This window comes from Plectrocnemia conspersa, unplaced genomic scaffold (assembly GCF_051122295.1).
Source record: "Plectrocnemia conspersa isolate PC_06_02 unplaced genomic scaffold, ASM5112229v1 ptg000014l, whole genome shotgun sequence".
Taxonomy (NCBI): Eukaryota; Metazoa; Arthropoda; class Insecta; order Trichoptera; family Polycentropodidae; genus Plectrocnemia; species Plectrocnemia conspersa.
In genome coordinates, this window is record NW_028277178.1 from 1,165,223 (window position 1) to 1,189,952 (window position 24,730).

General features: G+C 30.5%; 1 protein-coding gene across 8 annotated transcripts in view; it reads left to right on the forward strand.

Annotated features, from left to right (window-relative positions):
- Prp16 (ATP-dependent RNA helicase l(1)G0007) overlaps window positions 1-24,730 on the forward strand; it is a 72,055-nt gene that overhangs the window by 44,945 nt on the left and 2,380 nt on the right. For 5 of the 8 annotated variants that reach the window (XM_088203387.1, XM_088203386.1, XM_088203391.1 and 2 more), the window contains 3 exons: window positions 22,903-23,082; window positions 23,162-23,245; window positions 23,311-23,461. In XM_088203387.1, coding sequence (XP_088059513.1) covers window positions 22,903-23,082; window positions 23,162-23,245; window positions 23,311-23,461 — 415 coding nt within the window. Of the gene's footprint in view, window positions 1-11,951; window positions 14,192-14,402; window positions 14,596-15,915; window positions 16,025-21,809; window positions 21,951-22,899; window positions 23,083-23,161; window positions 23,246-23,310; window positions 23,462-24,730 lie in introns of those variants that run through there. The other 3 variants (XM_088203393.1, XM_088203388.1, XM_088203392.1) reach the window with 3 other exon arrangements.

Sequence of the window (24,730 nt, forward strand, 5' to 3'; positions counted from 1 at the left end):
TACATAAGGAGTTTCTTATGTTTAAAATTTAATATCATTGTTTTATATTGATTTAATAAATACTTTTCAATTTTTTGTGCTAAATGACAATGAACTTTATACATGTAGTTCTGCTTGGTACTACACCGACCCTTCGGTTTTATAACGCCGATTTAAAAAGTTCCAATGACAATTATAAATCAATCAGTTTAAATGCTTTTAGTAGTTCCTTGTAGCAGGAATATTTTCGTCGCAACTGTCTCGGATGGTCCCGACAAATTAAAGCTTTTTAAATTATTATTTTTTTAGCTTAAGTTTAATAACTCATATAAAACAACGTCCATTATGTATTCTAATGACTATCATATTTAATCTTTTAATTATACGTACTTCGTAAAAATATAAAAATAAATATAGTATATGTTATAAATGCGATAGCGCTTGTATATTATGTTTGCATACCACTAAAGCCAAGTTATCTTGATATAAAAGATTGTTTTATGATACACGTGTGTAATATTATAACGCAAACTGACATTTTGCCATTTGCTTGCCATAAAAATGCTCAATTTATTATTTTATGTTTAAATTAAAGCACTTCTGTTTTTAGCACTCTCAATATCGAACGCCATATTGACTCACATGAAATTTAATTATAATACAACAACATAATCCTTACTACTACTTTTCATGTCACAAAACTTATTTATGTCAAATTAAATCATAAATAATATCAAAATAAATTAGAACTGTTGTTCATCACTACCATAATATTTTTATACTCAAAATAGAAATATTATTGTACATTGCTATATATGTTATTATACTGATCTCGATCACGAACTTACTGCAATACAGCTTTCATATCGCTCAGGGTGTGGGACATATTGGGTACAACTCCCTACTCTTCCAACCCAATTACTCAGATTAAAAGATCAGATATTTCACAATAGTTATGCAAAATGTGATGTAACGTTCCATTTGAACTGTGTAACGATCCTAAAAACATATATCTGTTAAATGTGCTAATGCGATTAAAATAATCATAACTACCCCCACGCTCGTTAATTTGCATTAAGCATATGACCATACGTCACTGGTGACGTAACTTAAACGAATTTGAATTAACGTTTCAGAGTTATATTTGAAACCAAAGTGAATCGGTATCATGAATAATTATGTTATGAGACACGTCTACTCTCTGCGTCATCTCAGATTACACCAGACACCAATGGTATTAATCATAAACTCTAAGCAGGTACTGCTAAACTATTGAAGACTACGGTCTACACAGCACTCATCAAAACCATAATTTTTTTTTTTAAATAAACTTCGCTCATTAAAATTCGTAGACTGGTTTTCACTGGTAGTAAAACGTCCACAAATAACGACGCAACTTCTTTTTGGGAAAAAAGGTACATTCCGAGGGTGAATTTATATTAAAAGTCATCGTAGATAAAAATATTTTTTTGCTGCTAGAACCCAGTTTTCAAATTTGTTTAATTTTAATTTAGCATTATATTTTAAAACTATTAGACTTGAAAATATAAATGTCTAGCATTCGTAGCTCTTTAAAAGTAACAATATGTATTAACAATTATATAATTTGTATTATTATATTATATATATATATATATATATATATATATATATATATATATATATATATATATATATATATATATATATATATATATATATATATATATATATATATATATATATATATATATATATATATATATATATATATATATATATATATATATATATATATATATATATATATATATATATATATATATATATATATATATATATATATATATATATATATATATATATATATATATATATATATATATATATATATATATATATATATATATATATATATATATATATATATATATATATATATATATATATATATATATATATATATATATATATATATATATATATATATATATATATATATATATATATATATATATATATATATATATATATATATATAGTTTTATCCTGCCTATTAGTAAATTTATAAATTCTATCCTTACAAAAAACTCATCCAGAAAAGTTCTAATGTCTTTCACAGAATTCAGTTTTTTACCATTAAGATATTTTTCACTATCTTGGGGAGTATTGAGGAGGTTGCAAAATAAATTTTTAATGTGGTGGTGAAAAGTAATCACTTTTTGTTTACAAGTTAAAATTATCACATTTTTTAAAGTATTGTCTTGTCTACACTACACTCATTTTTAGGCGCAATTCAAATTTAATATTAAAAAAAAAAAACGCTGTCAATATGTTACAGTGAAATTGTATTTTTACTAGTTTGAATATAATTTCAGTGAAATCATATCGGAATACATTTTCACTGGTGAATATGTATTTATACTAGCGAAAAATTATTTAACTCATTTCACTGACGTCTATTTTATGTTCACACCCAAATCTAACCCAATGAAAGCTAAAAAAAACTATAGCTAGTTTTAGAATCTTTGTGTCGTTCAAGTGAATTCATATTTTAACTAGTATTATATAAATATAATTTTATTAAATAGGCTAGTTAAAATGTATCAAACAATTAATCTATAGTTATATTAGTCAATATCAGTGAAACTGTATTTATTCACTACGCAGATGATCATTTTGGTCTGAACAGGTAATGTGTCAACTATTTTTTGAAACAAAATACAGTATTTTACATTTGTTTACACGCCTGTTAAATGACAGTTTAAAGCAGCATATAATTTCACTAGATCCTGTCGGATAAAATATTTTTTCTAGTAGATATCTCATAATTTTATCTGTGACAAATTATGCGTCACGCTGTGCTGCGTCAATATTTAATCATTTGCAATCAGCTACAGTTCTTAAATGGCATGTCTATCGCGTTTAAATTCTCGGAATGATATTTGTTAAAGCAAAAACGACACGTTCGAGCATTTTATGACACATTTACCATATAAATATATATTTTTTATGATTATAATCACATGCAAAATAGTTTATGGTTGTTGCACGACCGAAGATCAGTCGAAACTGACACATGAGTGTCCTTTAAAGATGACAAAAAACAGGTTTTAAAACAAGATACCTCAAACAAATATGTCTAAAGTTCATTTTTAACATAAATATTAAAAAAATATTTGTTAAATGAATATAAAAAAAATATTTTTTAAACAATTTATATTTGAAAATAAATTTATAAAATATTATGCCAATATATTTTCAGGAACTTATTATTAAATTATTATAATACCTAATTGGATATATTTTTATAGTGTCTGGATGATCGGAATTAATGATTATTATATAAGTAGAATTATAATAGATTTTTACCTAATCTCACTGATTAATATTGCAATGAATAATAAAAATAAAATCCTGCATAATGACATTTAGTAATTGTAAACTGTAGTAATAGTAATTAATAAAATATATGACATTGCTTTATAGACGTAATTTTAATCTGATGTTGATTCTGTATACACTGTTGTAACGCATTGGGCTACCGCCTATATATGTTACAGAAAAAGATTTACTGATTATTATATAATTATAATTTTCCTATTTCACTAATTATTTGTGGGCATTGATTGTGTCTACCCTGTTAGACTTAATTTTGTTATGTTACAACAAAATATTTTAATAAAATAAATTCAGAATAATACAGAAAAAACACACGATCTATCTCTATCTACTGTTGGATAGGTAGAGAAGAATGTAGTGTGGCTTTTGTAGAAATGGACATACATACCGTCTTCGTCATATTATTAATATAATATAATATTACCTTTCATACTTATTTGCCAGCCTCAAAATGTTTTATTGGCTACCCCTGCTTTTTCGCAATTGCAGTTTTTTGCCGCGTTTGGCCTTCAATTCCATCTCGATGGCCCTGCTTTGTTTTTGCTATTCTTATCTTTTCTCGTGCCTTTGGATGACATCTACCTTATCGTCTAAAGCGTATTTGGTGTATCTTATCTGCAATAAAAAATCTGGTGTTTGTTTTTGGCGATACGTGCAAAAAACATGCAGATGGAGCGCTTAAAAGTATCCCGGCTGTGATTTTCGTTAGAGTATATAGTCCTTTACTTGATGAATGAATAGTTAATTATTATTATTCATTCACGAATTTACTTTTTATAACAATAATATGAGCGAGAATCGAATAAAGCACATCTAAACCGAATTTTGCCCAATAGGAGAGCGCAAAAACAATTATCGCTTCTCAGAAGGCAAAAATTCACGTCAAAAGCAATAAAATCGTGTCGGCGCCGTCGCAGTGGGAACGCTCGGTAACAAGCGTTCCACTGCGACGGTGACGATTCGGCTTGAATATACTTTGATTACCTCTCTTATATTAGAAGTCTATAGCAATATCGGTAAGGATAGGTATCATATTTTTAAAACATAGTGTAATATCGAAATGCAGACTAACTATAAAGCAATATGTAAGATGCAATAAAATCGTGTCAAAAGCAATAAAATCGTGTCGGCGCCGTCGCAGTGGGAACGCTCGGTAACGAGCGTTCCACTGCGACGGTGAAAATTCGGCTTGAATATACTTTGATTACCCCTCTTATATTGGAAGTTTATAGCAATATCGGTAAGGATAGGTATTATATTTTTAAAACATAGTGTAATATCGAAATGCAGACTAACTATAAAGCAATATGTAAGATGCGATATCTGCCTGTACTTATACTTCCGCTTATTTTCCCCTGAGAGATGAGTTGGTTTAGTTTATATTTTGGACTTGACCTAATAAAAGTTCCAAAACTATGATTATTTTTAGAACTTTTATTATGCCTGCACTACACTCTCTGGAAGTTGGCCAAGGTTGGCCAAGGACGGAGAATATAGTGGGTTACTTCGGTCGAGTTCAGTTCTGCCCGCTATAAAATCTCGGAAGTTGTCCGAGGTTGCCGAGAACGGGAGGTAAAGTGGGGGTAATTCAGTCGTCTTGCCCAGCTTCGAGCGCTTCCGAATATTGTCGGCAAAAGGACCGAAGTCGAAGCTGCTCTTTCGAGTACGAGTGGTGAAATACTTCCCCTTTCGCTCTCTCGCGTGATAAGTAACGAGAGTGAGAGAGATGATGATATGGTGTTTTGCAAACTGAGATAGAACGAGTAACTCGGTTCAATTTCAATATGCGCGTAGGCCCCTTATGGTTAACACGCATGTCAAGCGCTGAATCGTGGTTACGTGGTCAAGTTATAATACCACATGCTTATCAGGGACTTCAACAGACTCTTACTGACATCTTTGAATATATTAGGGCACCAAAAGGGATTAATTATATTTTTGATAGTATATTTTTCTAACAGATATTATTAAATTTTTTTTCATAAAAAATTAAATAATTAAAAAATAATTAGTCGTACTTGATTTTGTTAAAAAAAATCGTTTCGAATATTCTTATGTATGTTCCTAGATCGGTTTATATAAATGTCACACCATACCGAATTCTTATTTAGAATCGATGGCGACAAATTCTAGGATAGTCACAGATGTGGTGTTCGTATTCTGAAGTATCATTTTTATGCCTTTTGGCATTTTGCAAAAGTCGACAAAGATTTTGCGTAAATTGAATATTTACGACCGAAAAGTTTTCATTGATATTGTATCGGTGAGTGCCCACGCAAACTTTGATAATTATCAGTAGCGTAATTTTAATAAAATGACAATTTAAAAATTGCGATTGTTTGGCACATTTTTCGAGCGCGCGCAAATATGCCAGCTGTACGTGACAGAAGCCGCCGTCCGGACGACATATGAAATTTGCGGCAGTGTGATCGTTTACTCGAAGTCGTAGGTCTCGGCCGACTTTAGTTGTAACTCCGGTTCGGACAACTTCCAGAAAGTGTAGTGCAGGCATTAGGTTAGGTTTGGGTTTGAACAACAAATGGACGTTTCGCAACTGTAAAATTGAGTTTCATAGACATTTTAACCTTTCAATTATTTATGAAATGATATAATCGATATTATATTCTAATTCGTTTACTAACAGCAATTACTCTTATCAAAAACAATAAAACTCATGCGTGCTAAATTCATTAATAACGCATTAAAATACTGTTACACGTGTATTTAAAATGGCTTTTTGCTCGTTGTGCGTACAAATTCGGAATGCCATATAGGCTACTTTTAGATGCCCACTTAGAACAAGAGCATATACATATATAAGCGAGTAAGCTCAGTGACGTGTGTAACAAAAACCCTTTTAGATTGTCGCTTTATTGCAATTTTAAAAATACACCAACCGTGAAAAAAAATCGTCAGACCTTGGGCGTTAGCCAAAATTTTATTTATTTATTTATTTATTGCGGAAAAGAAATGAAGCGTGGGTAGACCACACCCGAAATCTATTACACGCGCCTATGTAATTCTAGCAGAGTACCTATAGCTGCTGGTAAATGAATCGACTATTTCAATCTTGAGGTCAAACAGTCGATGTTTGTGTGTTGTGATGTAATTTGATGGTCATGTAAACTTTTGCTTTTAGAGTAAATGTCAGTAATCAATTATTTTTAGTATAGCTCGTTATTTATAAATAAATATATATATATAGATTTAGATACATATTTATAAATAACAAAATCAATACGTATTTTATACTTTCAAGACTTATAATAAAATCTAAATATAGTCTTAGAGCCTCTCTTTTTTTCTCCAGGGCGTAGAATAAAAATACAATAAATATCGTAATGAATAAATATATATTATTTGCGATTTAACCTCCGTAAAGAAAATTAAAAAAATCATTCGCACTACATTCTTAAATAAAATATAAATATTAAGGTTAATTTTCAATAATTTTGCTATTACCTTAAGTTTTTTTTAAATATTCTTTGGTACATTTATTTTTATATGTTATTATATTTTAGATATATAGTAATTTATTTTATACAATAATAAATATTTAAAAATATAGATATAATGCACACTTATAATAAGTGAGCACCATTCCATATTTTTTTCGGCTCCTTATTACTATCGCCGAAAACATCCTTGTGGTCGGCAAGTTCATCGAGAAGCCGGATGGCTCGTGCAAAAGGAGCGTTCTCAAGCGCTGACGTCCTGGTCACAACAGGCAAAAATAGGGAACGTAATCGTGGCTCTAGGGCACTCTAGAGCTAGCAGCTGAAAGTCATCGAGCATTAACGGGTTATCGACAACCCCCCCCCCCCTTGAAACAGCTTTAAAAAAGGCACTAGAATTTAATAACCGGATACTCAGATTTATAAAACACATCCTTAGGATGCCGAAAAACTTTTTTGACGAAACGTCGAGAAAAAAGCTTAAAAATAATAATATATACGTATATATTTTTCACTTTATAGCAACAACCAGCGTTTAAAATAATAAACAATGTGCCATAAATGAATATGTATGGACCAATACAGAAAGTATTCCAACCAAATTAGATTTATATGTTTCAATTTAGTAATTCAGAAACTGATTTCTAAAACTTATTGGGGCAAAAATAATGCAATTTATTTGATTACGAAGAATAATAAGAATTTTTAAAGAAAATGCTATATAACAGCATTTTATCTTATTATCATCTAACACTAATCAGATCTGAGTTATTATCTAAAAACATATAAATTAGATTCGATATGATTATCGGAATAATACTAAATATCAAATTCTGAATACAGTTGAACACAAAGATATAAAATATGTCATAAAAAGTATCGTTTTATAACCCTTTCACCGCGGCTGATATTTTTGCGCGCTATTTTGATTTTTTTAATATATGGGGGGCACCTACACACAAGTGATTTACAGCCTTAAATTGTACTAAGTAATGATATTATTAGGCTCAAAGATTTATGGCACCCAATGAGTATTGCAGATTTTCTTGATGACTTCTATAGATGCCATATGCGGTGAAAGGGTTAAATATCGTTTTCACATTTTTAACTGCATTCTTATGCTTTAAATATTGTTCATCTAACAACGCTTTACTAAAATATTTTTTCCACAAAGTTCAAATAAATAGATTTATATTATAATTTAAAAAACAAACTTTATTACTTTTATTTTGATTTAAGACTTTGCTTTAACTAAATATAAATGTTTTTTATTGCATTTTTATGATTGATTTTTTAATAATAATACTATTTATGCTTATAATAAAATCACCGTACAAGATTTTTTCGACTTAAAGATAAAATAATTAAATTTGTATTAAAAAATACTTATTTTTTAATACTTTATTTGTCCAAATACAAACAGTTACTTTTATTAACGTGTTTATGATATTTATGGTATTTTTAATAAAACTATATTTTTTAATACAAAAATGAAATAATTCAATTCATTTTGTAATTTTAAAAAGTGCAAAATTCATCGCTTTTTAATAGTTTTTTTTTTACTAAATAAAATAAAAACATATTTCAATTCCGTTTTTATTGTATATTATATTTATACTCATGTTAATAAAACTGTACAACTATTTTTTTTCAACAAAGATTAAATAATTCAATATACTTCAGTTTTAAAAAAATGCAAAATTATTTGATTTTTAACACTTTTTTCTGCTTAAAAACGGCCCTAACTGGATTGAGCTCAATTGGATTTTTATGCAATATTTATATTAAATATTATATTTATGGTAATTTTAATAAAAAAAAAATTTTTTGTGGCACAATGATAAAATAATTTTATTTAAATTATAATTTTAAAAAGTGAAAAATTCATTATAAGTTTTTAACTGCATTTTTATTTTTAATTAGCTAAAATTAAAATTTGAAAAAAGTCGTTTTTCAAAACTTTTTCTTTGGCTTACTTAAATACAAACAGACAGTTTAGCTGCACGTTTATAATTTATTAAATCATATAACAATTTTTGCCAAAAAGGTTGAATAATTCGATATTTATTATAGTTCTAAAAAAGTGCAAAACACTTATTTATAAATTACATTTCATGTGCTATTTTTTATTTTTATAATAATAGTTATTTCGATAGCACTTGTATTTTTTTTTACAAACAGATATATTTTAATTGCCTTTATAATAAATATTATATGTAACTAACAATAATATTTGTTCCACAAAGATTGGATAATCTGATTTATATTCAAAAATTTTTTAGAAGATATTGTTTTTTATATACTTTTGATTTCTTTAAAATTTGATTTTAATATTTAAGAAATATAATTATATTGAATCATAATCGACTGATATTGACTGTCATTCTGATTAAACTTTACTACAATATTTTTACCATAAAGATATAATAATACGATTTATATACATTTTTTAAATCAAAAGTCTAGAAAAAATTTTCACTACTAAGATAATATAATTCGATGTATATATTAAATTACACAATAAGAAAAGTTTTTCCATATAATGTATCCTTCCGTTTGATATCTGATATCTTGTAGTTTTTGAAGACTAGAATTTACAAATGTTTTAAAAAATGGTTCTTATAGTGTGTATATGACACAGCTGAATGCATAAAATATATTATCATAATTCCATAGCGTCACAAATTGGATAATTCCAAGAAGTTTTATAATATAGACTTTGTCTCTCCAATTGTATAAGTATATTTTTTTCTTTCCAAAAACAATCTGCTGTATACTTATTTAGATTGTTATTTTCAAAATTATTTTCACAGCAGTCTCATTAAATTACACAAATTAGATTAAATTGCAGAGAGTAAATGTCACACTTTCAGCATGAAAAAAGTTTTTATTTTCCGCATGCATATATCACAGAATTAATCACGCTTGATATAATTGGGTCAATTGCTATGCTCGATTTCGTTTCATGTTATTATTTTTAGTTTTTAAAATAATAGTGATCATAATCGATACAAATTGTGTTTCTCTCAATTTAGAACACAATGCTTAGTTTACAACGAATAAAAAACACTGCAGCGAAAGTGTGGTAAAAGTCTCAACCACAACACAAAACAATTGCGTCACTGCCGTTGAAATTAGCAAAATGTATTACAATAATATGGATCTTTAGAGCTCGTTTATTTTCTTCTCGTTTTTTTTATATTTTTATTTTGGCTCCAAGTCAAAAAATAACTTAATAAATCAGAAAAAACAAAGCAAAGCATCTCCAGAATCACGTCCACCACAGAGTGCAATTTTAACTCTTGCTAATTATTTTGTTAGTGCTTTTCGCACCTCTCTACTCGTTTACACATTGTTTACTCAATATGTTAACAAAGTAGTCGTTAAGCGTGTGATAGTTTTTATGTAAACCGTAAAAATGGCTGTTTACGGGAGAATTGGTAAAAAATTTTGGGTGCTTGCTTCAAAGGCACTTTGACTACGTTGTATAATAAAAAAAACTGTGTTTAGGCCACAAACATGTTATGATTATTTAGTATATATATTTTAAAATGTTTTTAATCATGTTTATTATGCATCACCTAGACCTGCGTTTATTTTAAGATTTGGGGCGACTGCTCAGCTTGTCCAAATCGGACAATCGAAATGAAGCAGCTACTTCTTTTGGGCTTTTGAGAATCGTCATTGTTATAATATTTTAAATCAATAGTTTTGTGGTCAATATTGCGTTGTAGTCTTGATTGAAGTGACCCTTTCAATCCTCAAACCTTTAACCAAAGCAGATGATTCAGGAGAAACCAAACTAATATTTTTTTGATTCACTTTTATGTAGAAATCTACTAATTTTTTATACGCATCATAACAGTACGAAAGGAGGATTAGATTTTTACTAATAAAAAATATTGATGCAAAGATTTTAACTGATTGTCTTTATTGATCACCGTTATATAAAATATATTGATTAATCTGTCTATTTTATTTGTTAAAAATAGATTATATAAGATTATTACATGATAGTATCGATTTATCACACCAATATAAAACATGTTTATATTTACTAATTTATTATATAAGCAATACATATTTGTAAACGTCAATAAAATTGAACTTGTTGAAAGTTGCTTTAAAAATATATATTTGTATCAGATTTTTTATGCACAAATAATTCTGATTGATTTTTTTACTATACATTGCAATAAATTAATTTTGATTTATTAAATAAGTTTTGTATGATACTGTTGAGCTTATGATTAAAAATATTATTATTTAATAATAATAATAATTTTTATTTTTGATTTTAAATTGCAAAAAATGGCCTAAACTCTGCATATAATGTTATTGATAACAGATCAGAGCTGGGTAAACATCCTGGTGGAAGTGTATTCCGAAAGGAAGTGTCGTAGATACGCAATGTTCACGCTTTTAATATATATTTTGAAAGATAAGGGAGATACTCTGACATTTCAAAACTTGATCCTCTTGCGATGATTCAGGGTGAAATCAGATGTTATTGTCCACTACTTTTTTTATAAGAATGGCTTTCGCTTACCTGTCATAATTTAAAGAGTTGGAAATTTGGCAACGATTTTACTGAGCATTTGCAATTTATATACCTGCTACTCACATGTCGCCACGTTTGCCACATTGATTCCTTTGAATTTGTATATACACAAACTGCCCTTTGCTTAGATGTTTTTAAAGTAGTTCTAATCCGCCCAAAACTCCGACCGACACGCGCGCTTGTACAACGTCAGCGTGACGAATAAAATTGTTCTGCACGTCAAAAATATTTTATACAGAAATAAAATATAGTTCTAGTTCACTAGCACTCCGTCCAAAGCCGCGGGCAAGTTTGCATATGTTTAAAAAAATAAAAATAATATTTACATTTTTTCTAGCAATGTTCGTGCATCGCTCTTTGCATAATATGTTGATATTATATTCATATGTAAAGCAGGGGCGGCATGTTCCATTTCTTTGCAAGCCATACAATACACAAGAAACAACACTTTTTAGTCTTGGACACCGTTCTCTTTGCGAGTGACGAACGAGGAATTAGCATAATAGTCGCTGGTCACCGCAGCGTCCGGACCTAACCAGTTCGAATCCGGCAAAAAAGCAGCATTACAAACTAGCCGTGACGGATTGCTCTTAAAGCGAGACAGGCGGGTGATCGGAGTTGGTAGAAAGCAGAAGAGATTCCTCAGACAGGTCTGCCTCCGCCGAAGCCAGTGAAAACTCCACCATTTCTCCCTAAGGTCGTCGACAGAAGTCGAGGCCTTCACACTGCACCAGCGGTGATGACGTAAAAGCGCTAAGTGTTAATACATTTGCATAAACGTCCAAGGCTAGTTATAATAGGAAATGTGTATTTTCATAAGTATAACACTTCATATGGTAGTTATCAAGTTGATTAGTCATATATTATCATTACATTCAATGTGCAAAAGTCAATAAGTTCATCCATTAGCTTAACCGTCAAGTTTATTAGTTATTTGATTTTAAACTTGCACGTATTACACAATAAGCATTTAGACCGAACTATGGTTTCTACGTATGCTTCGTTGTTTAAGCGAGACCAATATCCGGAAAATATGCACATGTGCTTCTATTCTTCTTTTTTCCGCAAACGTCTGTGGAAAAGCATTGTTATTGAAATAACAATGCTTTTCATCCATTTGTTTGTAAACACTGTGTAAAAATGATTTTAACGATAGAACAATGCTAAATATTTTTTTAGTCTCGCTGATTCCTACAGCTCTCTCATTCGTCAACTGTCAATTATCTTTAATACTCTTTAGCACACTTATTACGTGAAAACATAATACGATAACTCGATAAATGTGTAAAATGTTCTTTTGATTTTTATTAATTAACTAGCTTTGCTTGAGATAGATTTACTCTTTTTTATTTATCAGGTTATTAAAAATGTATTTCATTGTACATATTGCATTAATGAATTGCAGTAGCACATATATGCTCATCAGTACGTCGCTGTTCAGCTTCTTTAACGGTTGCAATGGCAGTAGCGTGTAATCGTATTCAATAAATAAAAAATATATTTAAAATATCACAGTTTACTTAGAAATGACAGCCAGAATGACATGTGTAAATGTCGCGTCGCTTCTGTTTTTGTGACACATATTTCTGTTTCATATAGTATAGATTGTATTATACTGTGACGTTAAGTTTTGTGCGGGATCTTCTTATTCTTGAAACTCGCGCCCTTAATTACCGTTACCAAGAACTTGACAATAGAGTGTAAACTGTAAAAGACGGGACCACACAAAAACTCTCGTTACGTCCAGAAAAAAAGTATTTCACATAAATAACATGTAATTACTCTCCGATGCATTAAAGCAGTATTTCTTTGTTGCGAAACGGCACGGAAAATAATATATCACCGAACGACAAGAAACACCGTATAGTCACAATATTCCCGTTACACCATTCTACCTCGGAAGGATGTCCATTAAGCAAATGCCACTTTCTAGAGTCGTATACATATTTTGTCGGTCGAAGAAATGAGTGCAACAATTGACTGGAGCTTTGCAACCCTTGATGAAATTCAGACAAACTATGTGAGATGCGATGTCCTTCTGTACTTATTCTTCAGCATATTTTCTCCTGAAAGAAATATTTTGGATTTGACCTAATGAAAGTGTGAAACTATAATTAGTTTTAAAAATTTCATTTTGGGTTTTATTCATGATTGTTAATTTAAAGAAATCGTTATTATTTTTAAAATTCACTCGAGGGACCGAGCGGTCGGGATGTCTTAAACTATAAGATGGGATCACTTGCATAACGTAACATAAAAGGCGACTGTTCATCCATCATCTGCCACTGATATCAGCCACCAACATGAAATGTTTATTAGACAAGCTAACCATAATGGCAGACGAGCCCAGTGTGGCTGAATGTTACTAAGGAACTGACTCAGTGAATTAATTAAAAATATGCATCGACCACAATTGCTATCTAACAATAATATACATTTTACAAAGTATAACAGGTATGACATCTGCTAGTACCGCTACGATTTTAAGAAACGGGCCAAGAAATACACACACGTGTGAACGTTAAAATCTTGATGCGACAATGTGGAAACATTTCCTAATTGACACCGGCGCCAACATCAGCGTCACTCCTACGTTGCAAAGTGAACACTGCGTTGCTAACGGTTCATCAATTCGAACATTCGGAGAATAAATTCTGAACTTGTACCTTGGCCTTCCGAGTTCCGCTAGCAATTAATTGTTGCGGAGCGGATGTTTTGCGACACTTCAACCTTCTAATTGACATTAGGAAACAACGACTTTTGTACGGCAACTCACAATGGGATCTTTAACACCACGCGATGTCTCTTCGTCAGTGTAAGCAATCTCACCTCTCAACGTGTATCACACTTTATTTACCTAAAAGGAACACCGTTAGCTCCTAATTTTCGACGATGTTTTTTTAATTCATTTTAAATACCCAATGATTATAATTATAATTAAAAATATTTAATGGCCAGTTAAAATTCAAATTAAGAGTAATTACATTATGGAACCAAGTACAACAGTAATTGTGTTTTTTTTAAAGAAACGAGTACACATCGATACTTAATAATATGAAGTCTTGTTTGCGTCTGGTATATCTTGGGTACATTTTGGGTCAAGGAGAAAACGTACCTGAAGCGTCGCACACATAAGGTCCTAACTACACACTCTCGGACAAAAACAGTTGACGTCAACATTTTCCGAGATAACGAAGCGGCGCCAATAGTGAAGAAAAGGTGAAGATTTTTTTGCATACGTTACGTGGCTCACGTGCGTTTGGCTAGATATAGATGGGAAGCACCGCGTGCTAGCCAAAATGCGTCATTGAACATGATTCCGATTGTAAAAGTGCTGTGGTGAAGATAATCTTTATAAATATTTAATTAAAATTGAAATACATTTTTCTCAGCTGATGACTTAACTTTATTAACCGAAATAAACAGCTTTAAAATGAGTTGATAAACTCAAAGAAGGTATGAACTTTTGGTTGTAGACATGATGTTCAAAACTGACCCTTAAAAAAGTTGTCGAGGTGCTTATACAAGTAATAATCTATTGACGGGGTATCTGGTGAATGTGGTGGATAATACAACATTTCATAAAAAGCATAAGAGTCAATCAAGTGTCAACTTTTTGATAAACATAATAATAGCTCCGGAATTTGTTATGTAATTGCATCGGATGCCTTTGTTTAAATATAGTACAGCATTATTTTTTGCTTAATACTTTTTTTACATTATCCTGCCGCATAGTAATGCATATGCATAGAAAAAAGTGCGCTTTAGCGTCTTTGCTTAATTATGCTGGCGGGATTTTTAAAGTCGTGTGTGGTTGTGTTTCGGAATACCTTTATTTTAATTTTTGTTTTATGGCCTACTTACAAGATGCATTTTTAAATCTGCATGTTGCTGTCGAATTGGATTATATTGGTAGCAAACTAGAGATCGGCAAACTTTTTTGTATGGGACCGGATCGGAAATATATCATTTAATATTAGGTTATTTAAATATAATATTTTAAGGTTTAAACAATTATTTTTTTTAAGGTTTAACAGTTTACTTAGTATAACATATATTGCAATAAACTATTGTGGAAGAAAGTTGCTTTTTTCCGAGCGCTGGTGGAGAAGCTAGCGGAGAAATGATGACATCGGTTGGGTGTTCACAGAGTTTACTTCCTCTTAAGAGCCTGGGGTTTTTCAAGCTCAAAAGAGGTCCCTCACTCTCCCACACTGTTAACGGTTAACTCCAGCGTGTGGTCGACTGGCGCCGCCGCTCTGCAGTCTGTCGATATCTCTCGAAGTCTATTTCGTAGTCTCTTGATGTGCGTTTCGTAGTCTGTCTGCCACGCTGGAGTTCGCCGTTAACAGTGTGGGAGAGTGAGGGACCTCTTTTGAGCTTGAAAACCCCCAAGCTCTTAAGAGGAAGTAAACTTTGTGAACACCCAACCGAGGTAGCGTCATTTCACAAAAGCACTGCATTTCAAAAAAGCACTGCATTCACAAAAGCACTGCATTTCAAACCAGCAGGCTAATAAGGGCCCGGCCCTTGGGGACCGGGAGTCGTAACTAGAACTGAGGAATCACGAAAGTTATGTTCAAGGATGAAGCATAGAAATGCAGGAGCATGCAAAGCTAATGCTATGCAAAAGCTAAGCGGCAGTTTGCAGATGATCAGGAGAGCGTTTCCCAATAACACTCGGGAGAAACACTACTGAGACTCGAACAAATAACGTAGTACTACGGGGGGTGGTTCCCGCTCATCTAGCCCTAAAATGCTGGATACCACCCAATGGGTTGAACTCGTAGGGCCCTATTACCGGTAATAGCAGTGGTTTAAGCAATGGATCATGTAGTAACACTCTCTGCCTCTGTCTGATCGTCCCTTAGAGACCGGCCTTATGTATCGTAGGTTGAAAAGCTCTCCGACGAATCATAACAATACAGAAATCATTCAACCAATTTTCGTGACCAACGAAATATGTCCACGCCTCTAAAGAGTGAAATTTACTTGATTGACATTTCAAAAGTCAAATTATGCAAAAGATTGAATGTTAACGGTGCTTTTTTCTGTCGCCCGATGGCGTATTGTTTGCACAGCCATTATGCACAAAAAAAATATTTTTCATTTTGAGAGTAATTACGGCGTGTTTCGAGGCATTGTTTATTTATTCCTTGATGTTCAAAGGATCGTTTTTTTCCTCTAGAAATTACGAGGCTATTGTGGTGGTCCGCTCAGTTACAATCTTTGTTTATACTATACTATTGTCACGTTTATTCTTGTAATTATCCTGGATATGGTGATTTACTGCGCGAGTATACAAAGAAGAACTCCCACAATATTTAATATTAGGCTTAAAAAATATAAAATGCATATTGAATCCACTATTATGAATTTTGTCATTTATCGAAAATTGTTTAAAATACGTGTTTCTAACAATTTTATTGCTTTTGACGTAAATTCCGCCAAATTCGTTTTAAGCAAGTTTGCGGGACGCAGACAAAAAACCTGCAGAAATTTTATTTAAATTTTATTTTTAAAAATGTGAGTTTTACGTTTTTCTAAATAAACTTACATGAATTAAAATTTACATTTTATTTTAAATCAGATAAATATTTTTTGTTTGATAAAAATTATTTCATTAATAATTTTGTCTTTAGTGCTAATTTTAAATTATTTATTATGTAAATATGTACAAACATGTAGTAAAAATCATTTTATCTCATAATAAAAAAATCATGTAATTGAGCATGAGGGTCCTACACAGGCAATAAAATGTACACGGGGCAGTGAAGACTGCCGAATTATAACTGCGTTACGTCACGGCGGAATGTGAAGCAATAGGAGCACCACACACGGTCATATCTAGAAAATCGATGGTTAGCCATTCCGTTATAGTGCATATTTGAAAATTTTACAGAGTTTAAAATGTAAAATCGATTCTCAGCTCGCGTGTCATAATTTGCTGCCTAAAAAATTCCAGTCCAAGCAATCAAAGTATGGCGTTTATCTGCTTTTTATCAATTAAAATTTATATATGTACTAAAATTAAAACATTATATGCAGATAAAAGCGTCATATTTTATCTGCATAATCAAATATTATCTCTTGCGATTGTAAACATTTCAATATAATTTCTGTAAACGTTTACTTATGTTCATTCATATATTTTATATTGTAGATTCTAAAGCAAAATACAATAATTATATATTGCGTTGGCTAACATAAACACATACCGGAAAGTGTAGCGCGATAACAAGCTATTTATATACCGCATAATTGCTATAATCGCATAAATATGCATAAAAAGACCAGACATAAAAAAACACGATATCCAATGACCTCTCCTTAAATTCTGCTATAAATTGTAAAGTACTCTAAATATAAATAAATAAAATAATAACTAGCCACAATATATGTATATAGCCATTGTCACTGATATGCGAATTATTGTTTTGATAATATTTTAGCGTCAAGGTTTCCAGGCATATATGATATAACAAATATTGTTTACTTTTTCATTTTTAAAATATACAGTGTGTTTATAATATTTTATATTATTTTTTAATTAATTTAAATGTTTTTATCTAGTTAGTGGATCTTTTGTATTTATTGTCCTTTACCTTCATTAATTCATACATCTTTAATTCAATGTCGTTTTTGATTTCTTTATCTCGTTCTTATTACATGGCTTTGATTTTTATAATACTTGTATTGCTTACAATATCCCCATTAATAAAATTCAGGAGCAGTCAGCTAAAAATCTGGTTTAAAATTGTTAATTTTTATCGAATTTATATAAATTTCTTTTATCACTCAAATATATAACGATAAAAAACTTATACGCAGTACTTTCTTATTGTATTATTTTTTACAAATACTTAACAGTTTAATTTGGCATTGCAACTAAAAAATGATTGACCACTGTGTGTTATAAATTATTTTAATTGTCACTCTGAAGCATTTAATATTATGATATAATAAATTATTGTCATATTAATTAAATTTACATATATTTGGCAATTTTCCAAATTTTTAATATGCCTAACTATATATACATATATAACACAGACTTTATCGCTTATAAATATGTTTATATATATTCAAAGTTATCTTTTTTACTAAGCTTGTTCTACTAATAATTTATTTAATTGCTTTTTACAATCGTTTTATTACATTTTTAGATTCGTCTTTGGCACATTTTTGCCACTTATTGCTACCACAAAAAAAAATACATTTTTTCTTTAAAAAACGAACAATACGTAAAAAGCATGTTTGACCTTGGTATGATATTATTTATGTTGAGATTTAAATTTAAATATCAACATATGTATGTGTGAAAGGGCAAACAAAAAGTGCTATAAAATCAACAACTTTTGTACATTCAACGCCAAATTAATTAAAACTGCTTATCTTCCAAATTCATGAACTAGACATAGTATAAATATATTATTTATTTGTTTTAATTATGTATTGTAAATCCTCCGTTGCAACATGACATGCGTAACCAAGTCAACACAGTCAATAACCAAGTAATATGACACTAAACTGTAAGTCCGAAAATGTATTTAATTGTTCCTCCTTTATAATAAGCAAATCGCGGAATACCTTTAAATTATTTTTTTATTTGTATCTTAAAGACAAATTAAAAAAATATAATGCAAACAATTAAGATCGTGACGTACGATTTGTATATGATAGTAATACGTATTTCGTGGGTGTATCCGACAAGCGGAGACTTCTGCGATTTTCGATATCGGCCTTCTCTTGGTCGAAGTTTCATACGAACTTAGTGGGTCCAAGTTGAAGAGCTCTTGAAGTTCTGATGTAAATGTCAGTAGAAATGTCAGTCTCCGAGGGTGCATTTTGTTTTTCATCCTTTTGTTGGAACGGCCAATTACAAAAGAGTGGCTGTTGGATAATTTTTTTGAAACGGATTGCAGTTGCTCTTTAATACGGATTATGCACATCCGTTTGGAAGGCAATCCCGAATGCACGTGTTATTCTTTCTTAAGACGTTTGTGACGGATACTTTTAATCTTACTGATTCATATCAGCTACTTTGACTTATTAAAAGAAAATGGTTATGATTTTTTTATCTTAACAGTAATTAGTATTAATATATTATACTCAAAATCTTATATTTTATTTTAATATATTTATTGCACACGTTGTGACTGCGCATCGATACTTTTTGCATCAAATAAAAAATCATGTTTTTCAAGCTCTTAAATTTTTGTCTATACATACATATGTAAGGCCTTCCATAATCGCTGATTAGCTCATTCAAAAAATATGGAATGGTTACTATGAAGTGACTATATTAAGAAATAATTCAAATGTATCGAAAATATATGCATGACATTCTTTACTTTACGAATAAACTCGTATTTCACAAAATCAATAATTTGTGCACATAACTGTATTTTTATAACACGATATTCAATAAATTGATATTTCTAAATAAAATGTGAATCACATTCGTATATAAAAACACTTAAATATTTTTAGTTTTATTTGCTGCGCATTTGAGTAAATTTTCAATAACAATGTGCTTTGTAAACAAACTTGGGTATTTATATTTGGCTCTTATTATTATTCTTACATAATTTAACTATCAATAAATTTTATATCTTTATTATAACCAAGAACGTGCGTAACCTTTTGACTATCTTAATGTCAGAGTTCAATTGTTCTGAAAATAATTACCAATGTACTCACAATTTCTTTGATAAGAAAAATGTCAAGAATTTTGAAAGTGAAACCAAATTCTTGCGTTAATTTTTAAGGTCGAAACTTTTTGTAAATGAAATAATTCAACAAAACATTTCGACTGACTTACGAAAGACCTTCGCATGCCTTTGTATTCCATTTTACTCGTAAAAAGTAAATAATCTTACTCACAGTGTATCAGTACACATAGCATATGTATTATATTATAATACAATAATTTTTGTTAAAATTAAATACATAATATCATTGAGCTGATGATGTCACAATATGTTTACATTATTTTTTATATAAAAATAAGTTTCGATATCTGTCTATGAATATCTTTACATTTTAAAAACAAATATGTTTATTTTATTATTTTTTAATAATCACTGAGTATTTACTATTAATAATTAAGGTTTTTATCGTCAAAATTTAATATATTACGGAAATTTTTGTCCTCGTCTTTGGTCAAGGTTTTTTTCTAAAAAAAATACAATTTAGTCGCAGTTGCATAACTTGACCTTCTAACGATTCGATATAATTCCGTAAACGTTTTACGTTTTCACGGTCATGCCTACTATTCTATAATATATTTTTACTCAACTTAAAATTAATTTATTTATATAAATTGCTAAGTTTAATGATATACTCATGTTAGATTGATGTCGTTTCGTGATGTTTATGATGAAATCAATAAACGTAGAGGTGTTAAAATTGTTTCGTCATACTTAACAATTAGCATGTCTGTACTTACTCTTTAAAAAGGTACAGTAAAAAAATTTCATGTGCAAAAATATTTTGATGCCTTAATAGACATTTCGTTTTTATTTGATGACAACCGTATCATCTTTAGACTTAGAACACATTATCAAGAATTTCAAAAACAGATTTGGCTCTATCTTATGCTATTTTTTTATCTTGAAAAGCCATTTTGAATTGGTTCCTATAAACGTTCTTGTTTGGCGAACGGTCGCCACATAATGAATAATTTAAAGACAGATATAAGAAAACGAGTACGGCCAGGGTAATATTGTACGGGAGTGTAAATATGTATAATAATATTTCTACAACAATCCGAAAAAATAAATGTGCATTAAGAAATAAATTATAATATTAAAGTATTTTTTTTTATATTTTATTTATATTTATTATATTTTATATGTATGTTTGAAGTAAAACAATTAACTATATTAGCTAAATTAATTAATAAAATTATAATAAATAATGTACGTTAATTTTTAGCGTTCTCAAATACGGCTTAAAGAGAGAATTTAAAGATTTTAGTCAAAAGTGTTTTATTTAATAAAATACTTTTTAACGTTTCTGAAGGATGGTGTCGACAATTTTTCGCGATTGCATCCATGATTCTTGCTCGTAGCGACTCGAACGTCTCTAATCATACACGGACTCAATGAGCTTGCCAGACACAATGATGTTTTCACCGATAGGAATGAGGAGCTAAACCAATAGTAGGGTGGTTCACATCTCTTATAGGTGTGCGCCATTTTAATTTCAAATGGTTTATTACAATAGTTTTTATCAAAGTGAATAAATTATTTTTTTAATAAATGAAAATACACGAACGGACACCTGTGATTTTTTTAAATGCCTGTCTTTGCGTTGATCGGTTAGAGTCCAGTATAATTTAGTATGTAAATACAATGACATTAAATATCATCTTAAAAATGCTACTTTGCTTATCGTTTTGAAAACAAATCAATTATCGCATTACAGTCATTCGAGTCGCAGCTGTCTAAACAGAAAAACGCAAACGTCCTCGCTCTGTAAAACAATACACCGTTGCTAATGCAACGAGCGGCGATAGTATTTCAAAAATATAATTAATCTGCAGCTTTCGTCTGTCGCCGCTTCGCCCAGTTAGCGCCACTGTCTTTCGTTTGGCTCATTTTTTTTATTTTCTCTCGGTGAAAAAGAAGAAGAAAAAAACAATCATTCTTTTCATGATTCGACTCTTGTTTTAGTCATATGACTTTATATTTTTATCCCAAGTCTCGTGGCGTGACGCGTGTCCGTCTCGCGGTCGTTGGAATCTTAGGAACACTAAGAAATCTTACACCTTTGCGGTTTACTAATCCTTGGAATTAAAGGAGTACAATTAAAAATATACCAACGATCACGAAATGCCGTCAATGTCAAGAATATCGTGTTTAATTTTTTTGGCAGTGGTTCAATGTTTAAAGTTGATAAATAAAAATGTCATAAGGATTTTTTAATGTTATGTAGAGACAAATCGCTTTCTTGAATAATCAACTACATATTACATTTCCGATTTCCTTGATCTCGAAAGGTCAACGCGTGACTCTGCTATTATATCATAATATAATATATGAAGAGAGCCAGCATTATTATCCTTCAGGACATAATAAATTTAAAAAAAATATTTTTCAGTACAACCAGGAAGCAAAAAGTCATTTATTCATGACCGCGGTTGAAGAAACGGTTGCATTTGCGCCCTTTTGGTTTCGAGCTTGTCCAATTGAAGGTCTCTTGCTTTGAAGTTATTTACTGAGGCGCCATGTACCAGTTTTTATACATATGAACCCACCAGAGGGAAATTTAGTGCTTGCCCACTCTTACTGCAACATACATCCCACGCAATAAAACACTTGGCACTTGTATTTCTTAAGATTCCGAAAGATTTTGTAATGCTTCGTCTATTGTTATGCACCTAATTTGTGATGATCATATAATAACTATTAATTCTGATCCCTCAAACATAATATAGATTGAAAAAACACTATGATTCATACGTGATTTTCTGCATTGATTTAAATTTAAACGTCTAAATAATAATGATTTACTTTCCAGGTGGTTGCTCGCAGACATGATTTGCGTCTCATTGTCACTTCGGCTACCATGGACTCGACCAAATTCTCGTCCTTCTTCGGCAACGTTCCAACGTTTACAATACCGGGACGCACCTTCCCCGTCGAGACATTCTTCAGCAAGAACGTCTGCGAGGATTATGTAGACGGAGCGGTGAAACAAGTAAAACCTTTATAAAATATAACAATCAGCATATTGTTTATTTTTAAATATACTAAACCTACTTTTAAAAAACTTTCAGACACTTCAGATCCATTTGCAGCCAACTGAAGGAGATATATTAATCTTCATGCCCGGTCAAGAAGACATTGAAGTTACTTGTGACGTAAGTATATCAATAATAAATATCTTTATATAGAATTGCTAAAATCTAATTAATATTCAATGCAGGTTTTAGCCGAACGACTAGCTGAGATCGACAATGCGCCTGCACTTTCTATTCTACCGATTTATTCACAACTACCGTCAGATCTTCAAGCAAAAATCTTTCAAAAATCGCAAGACGGCATAAGAAAATGTGTCGTTGCTACTAACATTGCCGGTAAATATATTTTTTGTATAACCAGCAAACGAATTTTTCAATATTAATTTTTAAAGTTTTATGTTAAAAAAACTCATCTAGGAGTGTTTTGAATTATTCTATAGAATTATTTTTTAAATATTAAGGATCAAAAAAATAGTAATTGCTAGGTGCGAAGTCCGAGGGGAATAAATAATTTTACAGACGTTTGATTGGTCAATATTCAAACTTTCTGCTTTCAAAATTCTCTTAATGTCACTACAGTCTGCTTTTACCTTTAGCGGGGCTCATCTTCTAAGGATAAATTCCTGTAATGAAACTTGTTAAACCAAAAATAGGAACGTCATTTAAGCCTTTTCGGTTAGTGGTCGTTTTTTTAATATTTCGTTTTCACTAATATTCAATTATTATTATAACAATATGACAACTTACAATATGTGTGATTTGAATAAAGCAGTGGGAATGCTCGTTACCGAGCGTTTCCACTGCGACGGTGCCGACACGATTTTATTGCTTTCGACGTGAATTTTTAACTTCTGAGAAGTGATAATTGTTTTTGCGCCTTCCTATTAACCAAAATTCGGTTTGAATACACTTTGACCAACTCTCTCATATCGGAAGTCCATAATAAATTGGTAAGGATAGCTATTATATTTTTAAAACATAGAATATTGAAGTGCAGACAAACTATAGAGCAATGTGCGAGCTGCGACGTCTGTCTGTATTTCTTCTTCCGCTTATTTTTCCCTGTGAGTTGAGTTGGCTTAGTTTGTATTTTGGACTTGACCTAATGAAAGTTTTAAATTGTAATTAGTTTTGAAACTTTCATTAGTGCTAGTTTGGTCTGGTTAATTTGTGTAGGTTGGGTTTGGGTTTGAACTGCAAATGTACGTTTCGCAACTGTCAAATTAAGTTTCATAGACATTTAAAACAGCATATAATTTCATTAGCGCCATCAGTTAAATTATATTTTTGCTAGTAGAAATATATATCTACTGGCGTAAATGTATTTGGACTTCACTAGTATAACCTTACCGAAAAATACACATTCACTGTAACATGTAAATAATAATAATAAGTATGTAAATGTATATATCACTACGAATGGAAAAGTTGAAATTATATAATTTTACTAGCATGTGCCAGACAAATTATATTTTCACTAGTAAAAATATATATATGTATATATTATCTAAAAAATATATTCGGGATAGATTCGAGATTTTTCCCCCTCCCTTTTTACAGGAAGGGAGGGAGGGAGGCAATTTTTTAGTCAGTGGTAATTATTTT